Source organism: Seriola aureovittata, chromosome 6 (genome assembly GCF_021018895.1).
Source record: "Seriola aureovittata isolate HTS-2021-v1 ecotype China chromosome 6, ASM2101889v1, whole genome shotgun sequence".
NCBI lineage: Eukaryota > Metazoa > Chordata > Actinopteri > Carangiformes > Carangidae > Seriola > Seriola aureovittata.
This window is the reverse complement of record NC_079369.1, coordinates 15,054,792-15,065,225: the sequence shown is the minus strand read 5'-3', so window position 1 is coordinate 15,065,225 and position 10,434 is coordinate 15,054,792. Positions and strand designations below refer to the sequence as shown.

The 10,434-nt window shown below is 38.3% G+C and overlaps 1 protein-coding gene across 3 annotated transcripts in view; it reads left to right on the top strand.

Annotated features, from left to right (window-relative positions):
* The first annotated feature begins 1,248 nt into the window (after window positions 1-1,248).
* The window catches only part of LOC130170562 (arf-GAP with coiled-coil, ANK repeat and PH domain-containing protein 2-like), a 51,470-nt gene continuing 42,284 nt past the window's right edge, over window positions 1,249-10,434 (top strand). Inside the window, exon 1 of one of the 3 annotated variants that reach the window (XM_056377994.1) lies at window positions 1,249-1,695. In XM_056377994.1, coding sequence (XP_056233969.1) covers window positions 1,643-1,695 — 53 coding nt within the window. In that variant the 5' untranslated portion in view covers window positions 1,249-1,642. The remainder of the gene's footprint in view (window positions 1,696-10,434) is intronic. The other 2 variants (XM_056377995.1, XM_056377996.1) reach the window with 2 other exon arrangements.

Sequence of the window (10,434 nt, the reverse complement as noted above, 5' to 3'; positions counted from 1 at the left end):
AGAGCACACCCAGCAATCCGTTGGCCAAACAAAAAAGACTAAATTTGTTTTATCACAAAATATATTAACATATAAATCCACATCACAAGTTCACATAAAACAACATAGTTTACATCAGAGATAATAAAATCTTGAGTATGTCCGGCAGTCATCATCAAATTCAGCCATCAATGCTTTAGACATCATCACCATCATCACCAGCCCACCACTACTAATATTTAAGACTGATCACATTCAGACTCATCCTGAGCATTGATCAAATAAACTTCCTACATATTATCTAAAAGTATATTTAAAAGTAGTTGAAAGGAAATTTACTGAGTCTAAACATATTGTAATCAGCTTATAAATTACCCACCATATATGCGCACATTAGCTATACTCTGTTAATATTGACTCCACTCAAAATTTTCAGCTTTTCAGACTGAGCAATGAATGAAACATTGAATGTTGAATATTAAAGCTGAATCCCAAAGTGGGGTGGCACTTTTTACAGAAGTCAAATTTGATCAAATGTTTTAAAATCCTTATTCAGAAAAAAATAATAGGAGAACAGTTTTTGTCCTTTCTTGTAATATTTCAACTATTTTAGCTATATTTATTAGGTGAGGCCTACATATTTGACATATTTTTCAAAAAAACTAATCAAAATCTTAGTAGTGATGTGATTTGACAAAAGAATCTCAATTTAATGTCAACAGTTTCCAACTTTTTTTTTTTTTTTTTAGCTTTCAACTGCTTTCATAAGCAGATGGAGTTTGAAATGGGGTGAAAGTCTAGAAAAGACTAGAACTTGTGTATATAAATATACAGGACTACTATAGTGAAAGAAAAGAAACAAAAATGATTGCATAAAAACCTTGTAAAGCTTACATGTGTAATATGTTGTCTCAGTTTTTTTGTTACAACATTCAGCTTCAGATTAGATGTATTGTTTTGACAGTCAGCTCAGAGACATTTGGCCTTTTAAATGTAAATTTGAATTTAGGAATATAAAACTTGGACAGAATAAATAAATCAAATAAAATTGAAGCAATAATTCCTGTCATAATAAGTAATTCTGGACAATACACGTTTCCATAGTAATGCAAATGGACGATATGTGTGATCCAAAAATCGCAAGCTTTATCAGAGGGTCGTACACGTTTTGTTTTTAAGCTGGTTTTGTAAGTGACACATCATTTCCATAAACCCACAGAAGCGGGGCACATGCGCGCTGGATGGTGACCCCTCCTCCCGGCATAGACGATCTCTGTATCTGTAGTACGTGCGGTGAAGAAAAAGCTCTTCTCCCACTGGTTGTTATGACCTAACCAGCTCCCGGACGACACTCTTGCTTTCACCGCTGACCGCTGCGTCTGAAACAGTTTGTTTAGAGCGTTTTTTGGGCACTTTTACATTCAGCATAAGGTCGTTTATGGTTGCACTGCCGAGACTTTTCACTCGTAGCTGCTGGCCTCTGAGGCTAGCTGGCTAGCAGAGCAGTGACAGAGTGGAGCCAGCTGGTCGGACCGAGGCACAGAAACGTTAGCAAACAAGCTAATTAGCCAGAAAGACTCAGCCTGGATTATTGTCTTTAATCAAAGAGATAGAGAGAGAGAGAGAGAGAGAGCAAGTCTGCTCGGTCAGTCACTGCGGCAAAATGAAGATAACTGTGGATTTCGAGGAGTGTTTGAAGGACTCCCCACGTTTCAGGTGAGTGCTGACAGCCTGGCTTTTGTCCCCCTTTAGTTATTCATTTATCACAGGGAAGAAGTATCCAGCTAGCTGCTTTAAGCTAATCAGCAGTAACTAGCTAGCTGTTTGCTGCCTGCTACTTTTCTATTTTTGTCTGTAAGAAAGCTGGGGCCAGTCGGGAGGCTGCCTGATGGGGTTAGGAAACCAAACATAAACTCACTGACCAGTGTGGTGAGCGCATATGTGCATTATCAGGCTGTACCAGCGCCCTTTTTTCTGTGTATAAATTATGTAAACATGGAAATATATTAAATATGAATGCGGGAAGTACCCTTCACTGGCCATTGTTTAACATTTCAAGCATACAGGACTGTTGGACAATTAACGCCCTGATGCAGATCCAGTGGCTCTGTCAAATTCCCCAACTCCCCAATACATTTTATTGTGTTATATACCTCAAACTGCACTATATTACATATCTGGAATGATTTACTCTTGCTGGTGATCTATTGGCAGGACAGGGAACTACTTGTCTCCCACCAGCCACAGTAGACGGTTCATCCAAAAAATTGCAAAGCAGTCTACAAAGTCACTACAAAGTGTGTCACCTACCGGTATTCATTTAGTTGACGGGAGCACCTCTCAGGACTGCAGCTAACGGTTTTCATGTCAATTAGTCTGTCAGCTATTCTCTCAATCAATCAATTAATTGTTTGAGCTATAAAATGGTAAATAATGGCCATTGTAATTTCAAAGCACAAGTTGACATGTTTGTATTGTCCAATAGGGCTGCAACCAATGGTTGTTTTTTTATTATTGATTGATTTGTCAATTAATGTTTTGATTTAATGTAAAAAATGGTTTTAAAAAAAGAAAATGCTCATCACATCTTTGTTTTAATTTCTCAAAAGTCCGAAATACTCAGTTTACCATGAGATATGGCAACAAAAAGCAGGAAATTCTTTTTTCACATTGTTCCACTGTTTTTGCTTCAAAAAATAAATGACATGATTAATTTATCATCAGAAATGTTACAGATCACTTTTCAGTCAATCGACTAATTGATTCATTGACCAATTATTTCAACTCCTTTGTCCAACCAACAGTCCACCAAAACCTTTACCACCATAACATTTTTTTGTCTTTTTAAATGTGAAAAACATTCATGTTGGAGAAGTTGAAATCAATGAACTATGGGTATAAATGCTTCTACCATCAGTTGATTATAAAAATAGTTGCTAAGTGTTTAGCTTAGCTTAGAACCTCTGAGTAATGGCTGGATCCACTCCAAAGTGTAAATGAGCTCTTCAGCAGTTTTGTCAGGTGGTGGGTGTTCATGTGATGTATTCCTGGCAGCCATGTCACTTCTGACATCATCACTCACAACCTCTTTTTTTTCCCAGTCCGTCCAGCCCTTAAAGTTGTGTAAAATGAGATGTTTGCTCTCAACTTCCTCCTCACTCAATTTGCGTTTTCCAGAGATTTGATAAAGCGCCTCCCTCCTTCCTCCCTCAGCCCACGCTCCCTCTGCTGCTGCTGCTGTAACATCCTCTCTCACAAAAACGAGGAACAGATGTTAGAAAGTTGTTTTCAGAAGAATGGAGCATGTTTTTTTAAAAATCAGAGCATTTCCTTTAGGAGCACATTCAGGACTTTGAATAAAGGAAAACTTTCCAGTCAGCTGTGTTACTTGAAGATGGCTGGTTCAGTACTGTGGTGATAAACATCCATGTCTGTTACCAAGAAGGCCGGGGTATAAGGACATTATTGTTATAGAATGTATAAAAGTAAATTTAGCTGAACAATATAATTGGTCTATTATGTCCTTGTTGTTGCTGCAACTGACGTTTATTTTCATTATCATATTCATCATTGGGTCTTCTAAGTTTCTGTCTTTCCTCCTTTCCATCATCACCGTCATCATACATACACTGACTTTTGATTGATTGTAGATAACGGAGAGCCCTGGGTCATTGCAGAAACTTTGAAGTTGTCTGTGTCAGTAACAAACAAAGAGGAAACTACTTCAGCTGGACCTCAGACAGAGGTTGTGGTGAACAAGCATTGTTGTACTGCAACTGAAACCTTTAACCACTGACTTTCAGGCCGCAAATGAAACCATTTTCCCATAGACTTCAAAAGATATCTCTTCCAGGTTGAAAGTCGGTCATTTATGTATGGGGTGTCATTTCTGATTATTGATAAATAAAGAGTAAATGACCAACAGCCAGCTCTAAAGACTTTATTGAATTCGGGAGACTTCTAAACGTCAACACCAGCACTGTCGGCTGGATGACTTAGTCAGATAATTCATTTCTGCAACAATATTGCAGAAATGTCATAACACCCAGCATTACTCACACAGGTGTTTTCACTTATTTTACCTAATTAGACCTCTTCTGGGGACTCTGGCACATCATTCTTGTTGGTTTAGAAAGCTTGTTGACCTCACATAATTTAAATTTCCCCTAGGTGATAAATAAAATAAAGTATCTATCTATCTATCGATCTATAACATAGTTCCACCCATCCAACCAGAATAGAAGGTCAAATTAGTTTGAATGAATGAAAACTGTGTAAAAAGCATATGTGCAGCCACAAACATGAAATGTGCTTGTCAGATTATTGTTATTATAACAACTTTGGCCTTTATTACTGAAGTCCCTTTTCCTCTCCTTTCTGTTCTTAATGTCTACCTATCTCACCCATCAACTATTTTCTGCCTGTTGTATGAACTGAAAATTAATGAGAGACATAAATACTGCTAGCACCCTTATAGCACAAAATGTACAATTTGGAAAAGCAACCACAATACTGGTGTGTGATATTTTTGTCAGTGTTTTGCTCAGTCCTGTAGTTTTATGGACATCAAGCATTAGACCTGTGCACCATCTGAATATCAATATTATGAGCACTCTCCGATCTCTGTTTAATCACTTTAGTCTGACTAGAAGCCACTTCCCATGATCCTCTGCTGCTAGGTGTCACAATTAAGCACAAAGCCCCATCTCTATCTATTATTATTATTAGTGACCTTTGCTCTTTGGGAGGGTCATCTGTCAATGTTTCCTGGCTTTTAAGTCTGCTGTGGGTTCATCCTGAAGGGTTGGGACTGATCTGAGCTTTTCACAGCACAGTTTTCCACTTCGACCACCATCGCTTTACTGTCATTTTTCCAACCCCCACTCATTATGTTTAGCCAGAGAGGAAGACAGAGCGGGAAAGACAGAGAGAATGGATGAAAACATAGAATATACACCAGCATGGAGCAGCTCTCACTCGCTCAACATCTGTTTCCATTTTGGTGTTTGCTTTCAACTCTGTGCCAGAGAATATGGAGCCCCCAAATGTGGACAGGGTTGTTTTCAAGTGGTAATTTGGCACACCCCACATTTTTTATTTATTTTTTGCTCTCATCCTCATTTTAGTTGGGAAGCTGTCTTTGGTCATAAACCATGCTTTCAGCCTGGAGGAGCGATGCACTAGTGCAAAAATTATGTATTTTTGGCAGTAAACCCTACTAGCCTAGTTTTCCACTTGAGAGTAGACATTAGACTCAGCCTCGAGAGCTTTTCTGGCTTCTCTTCAACTATGAAAGTTGAAAATTCCCTTCAGAGGACTGTGGCTTTTCTCCCCACATGTATTTAAGAACAAATGTTGCTACATATTTTATATGTCTTTCTATCCTGCAAGGTCCCAATGGAGGCTAATATCTGCAGTATATTTTTCATATTAAATTAGCAATGTCATGGTTGTATTGGTAGTTTAAGAGCAATAATAAAGACCGTTTGAGATTTGTTTGACCTATTTTCTATCCAATTGCCCGAAAGTTTGAACATCTGCGGAGCTGAGATGCGATGATATCCGGTTTTAAATAGGGCATGCAAGAAAGTGTAACATCAAGAGATTAAAAAAACAAAATGTCAAAAGAAATAGAGATATATTTTTATACCTATAATCAACATGAACTGCCCAGAATTGAGCTAATTTCTGTAATTAGCAGCAACAGTTATGTCTTAATTCTAATCTTAATCATTATTACATGATCGCTGGCCCCTGATTGGTTTTGCTGATTGTGAGCTTGGCTGAGCGCCATGATATGAAGTCATTCATCCAACAGCCCCTGCTGTAGTTTCCCCTGAGTCACTGACAGCAGCTGTAGCGCCAGCAGATCACTGACAGTCTCTGCTAATACACAGCCAAGGGCCTGATGAGCAGTGCTCATACTGCGATACACCCCGATTAGTTTCCCGTGGGAATCCTGCAGGCTTGTTAGCATGCTGGGGTTGTTGCAGTTTGATTTAATTGCACTGCAATCCATTTCCTTTTAATGGTTATTAAGAAAGGAAATGCACAGCTAATGAAATGTGAGGACTAACACTGCTCTGAAAATGTAGTTTATTGTTATGTTGAAGTTAGAGCTGAAACATGTCAGTTATAAGCAATTAGTTGACCGTCAGAAAATTAATCTTCAACTATTTTGATGATCTGTTAATCATTCAAGTTATTTTTCAAGCACATAACAGAAATTCTCAGATCTGTTTTTCAAATAGGAGGAATCTCTAGCAGTCAATCACAATCACTCCTCAGGTTTTTCTGCAGATACTGAAAAATACTAATTCATCAAAACCCCAGGCAGAATTTCCCAAAGCCTGCGTAAGTGTTTATCTTTAAGTAATGACCTCATCTTGTTGATGTTGTTGCAGCTCGTGCGTCTAATGGTGGGTTTTACCACAGCGGGACCCCCCCGCCCCCCATCACCACTGCTCCGCTCTCTAACAATTACAGGATCTACGTCACAGCACTGAGGCTCACCCCATTCTTCACATTTCCATCCTCAGTAACAGATTCACACTGTTCAGTTGTTTGTCTTGACCACCACCGTCATTTCAGTAACAGTGGAGTAAACCTTTTAAATTCCTAATGTCAGGCTTTAATGGCAGGCATTAGACAATAAACATCAAAACAACCACCATCTAAATATTAAGACACAGCAAAAGATCAGAAGGGAAGAATTAATGACAACACACAGCTGGACACGATACAAAATATAATTAGAGAACATCAAAGGAAAGTTGTAAGAGCAAAGCGATTTAACTGTCATATGTAAATTGGATTAGTTATAGTCATTTTGAATTTAGCCTGGTTTGGGTTAAGTTGGGAGTTTGAAGCTGTATTATGCGGGAAAATGTAAATACTGGATTGGAGTCAGTTCTGGGAGATGTTCAACATTAAATGACTGTTTTGGAGCGGGGCTAAAATCACTCTCATCACTAATCTGCCAAAATTTTCTTGATTATTTAATGAACAAGTTTGCCCATTAAAATTTTCTGAAGCCCAAAGTGATGACAACAGTCCATAACCCTAAGATATTTAGTTAAGCATCACGTAAAAGAAAGACAACAGCACTGTTAAGCATCATTACAACCCTGTAGGCATTCCTAATAGATAGCAGGTCAGATCTTGACAATGGAAACAGATTTTCAGTCAAACCAGCCAATCCACCAAGTGTAGAACATCTGCATCAGAAAATATCTCCCAACGTGGAGGAAAGGGGAAAATATGTGAAGAGCAGGTGTTGTTTGAGTGTGAGCTTATGTCTTTGAAGTGCCAAGGTCTGTGCCACAGGCCCCACAGGGGCATCCATTGTGTCGGCAGCGCGAATGACAAACGTGCTCAACCACTGCAGAGTGCGCACAGCCTGCTGGCCTTCTGCCAACACCCACACAGAGGCAGTGAGGTTATACTTTTTGTTTTGGATTACGGTTGGTGAATCACTGCAAAAGAATAAAGTTTCTCCGTTTTTATAGAAGATATTACTCTGTAGTCACAGTTCTGAGTAACAGACCTTTGACTGGTTCTGTTGTTTATGACGGGTAGATGTTGGCAGTGTTAGAATTTTAGTCACCCGCTACGAAAATACCACAATTTTATTTGGATGTTTACTCCAAGTAACTACAATAACACAAGTGCACAGATTTAAGGGGATACCCTGGCAACCGTGTAAGTGTTGGTGCCGTTTCTACCCGTCAAGCCAAAGCAAAACAAAAGAAAACAACAAAGTAAGGTGGTTTAAGCTGCTGTAGTGTGCTGAACTCGCGTACAAATGGCCCTCTAAAAGTTTTCTTTCGACTCTTGTTTGAACATGAAAAGTAATTTCAAGATGCTCTCTTGGAGAAATAGTGATAGGCAATTTTTTCTATTTCGTGACATTTAAAATAATATCAGCACTTTATATTATTATGATAATTATATGAAAAATAATCAAAACATTAGGTGCAGTTCTAGTTTTTTACTGAATCTTGGTGAATGCAAATTGATTTTTTTTGAGAAATGTACATTCAAATCAAATCTCCCCAAATGGAGTGAAATTAATCAACTAGCAGGTTTATGAATAATGGGAATACTGTGTCACTCCGTATATCTAGAACTGATTGGATGGCTCATTAAGATATCCCGAGATCAGTAAATTTTAGAGTTGAAAATTTCAGTGGGAAGTTAGTGTAGTCTAGCTTGTGGCTGTTGACCGAGTGCTCGCTTACAGGTATAAAAAAATAAGGTATACATGGTGGGAGTGTGATGTCATGACAATTTGATACATAAATATGAATTGCAAAGACCCTCTGTGGTAGAACCACAGACCCATATAATCCAAGCATTTAGCTTTTCTTCCAGACGTTCAGTACTGCGGACCTCTGTCTGTGGACCAGTGTCCTGTGCGTGATCTTGGTCAACTTAAAGAGAACTATGACCCAAACATTCCCTCACTGATGTGGTTTACAAGGCGGGTTTTTTTTCTGTTCTTCATGAGCTGTAGTCTGGTTCATACCACACGTCTCTCTTTATTTAGGACTAACTTCACCCTCACACCCAAACAGCACTCAAACCAGGATGTCTTAGTTCCCTAATTTATATGGTTTCATGTAGTGAAAAAGCTAGTAATCACATGTTGCTGTTTCCTTTTACTTCTCTGCTGGAATTTACTACCAGCTCAGCTTTGTCCCAGAGGGAGAGTCCTCTCTTTGCTGTAAAGGTTAACAAATGAGGTGGATGTAATTTATCTTTGCCGCTGAATGAGTAAAACCAAACACTGTGTAGTCACAGCAACTGTACTTGAAGCTGCTTTACTTGCTTAACCTCCTAAGACCCAAGCTCTATTCTTTGCTATATAGGCTGATTGGGACCTGAGAAAAATGATGTCCACATATGAGGACATTAGTTTTAAATTTCGATTACTGAGTGGCAGTATAATATCCTCATATGTGGTCACCAGGCCCTTGTTGAGAAAAAGTTAGTATTGTGGGCTAGAGAACCCAAAATGTGAGGTCCACATATGTGGACGCCAGGTCCTAGGAGGTTAATAGAGTTTTCTTTGACAGTTACTCTGTTAGGAGCTGGAACCTCAAAAAGCAAGATTCAGTGACACACATATGAGATTATAGCTGAAACAATTAATTGATTAAGTCAACAAAAAAAGAATCAACATGTTTAATTTGCTGGTTTCATTAGTCCTTTATGATAAGAGATTGGGTATTTCTGAAAGTTGGACTGTTGGCTGGACAGAAGGAACAATTTGAAATAGGGCTGTAACTAAAAATATTTTCATTATTGATTAATCTGCCAAATATTTTCTTGATGAATCATTTAGTTTGCAAAATATCCATGTCCACAACCCAATTTGTATACGACAAAGAAAAGCAGCAAATCACTCAATTGAAAAGCTGAAACAAGAATATTTAATATTTTAGTTTGAAAAATAACTGAAACAATCAATTGATTATCAAAATAGTTGCCAGTTAATTAATGATTACTAAGTTAACCAATATTTGCAGCACTAAATTAATGGGTTGATTTGTATGTTTATTACATCTTAATGCTCCCAGGATTCGTGGCTCCATTCCATGTTTCAAACCAAAGTGCAGTAATGATTCTGTTACAAAACGCCTGAATTGAAAGCGGGGCCAAAATGGCGTATTATGACTGCTGTTTGGTCTAATGGACAGAGGTTCAGTGCAATGAGATTGTCCAGAGATTACATCCTCTCCACATAAATCCATTTGCTTGTCTGCTTTGGCGGCAGCTGCTACTTCTTTTTAGTTTGTAGGAGCCACATATCAGATGTTTGGCAAAATACCTGCATCATCTAGGCTGTATGTTTATCCGTATCTAGTCTATTGTATCGCACCATGTCGGCTGTTCAGAGATGCAATCTCATGGACGTCATAGTCCAAGATAACATTGTATCATTATATTGAGAATCTGGAAGTGTCTGAGTGTTGTAGGAAAACAGGCCCCCTATTCACTCTGCTTTGTTTAGTGCAAGTAGAAGAAATTGGTTTTCTTAAAGTTTTGGAAACATGAGTCGCCTAAACCTCTTATTTTCTAGTTTTCAGTTGTCTGGGAGTGTTCAGATAATCTCGGTCCTCACTGTCAGAGAACATGAAAATGATTTCTCATGGCCATCAGCACACTGATTTCTTCACTCTGAAAATTTTCAGTGATATAATTATCAAGTCTTACTCTAGTTTTCTAAACTGCTGACCAAAAATTAATTTCAATGCAACACAGTTAAGCGCTGATTACTGTTGTATCAACTGTATCTTCACAGATTATGTAGGTGCTATATTTTGTGCTAAAATCTATCCAAGCATTTTGTTGCACCCATCTTACAGCTATTGAGAAACTGACAACAAAGCTCTGTTCTCTAGCTTTCACTCTTCATTATCATCTTTTGAGAACTTTGGATTAAGAGATTTA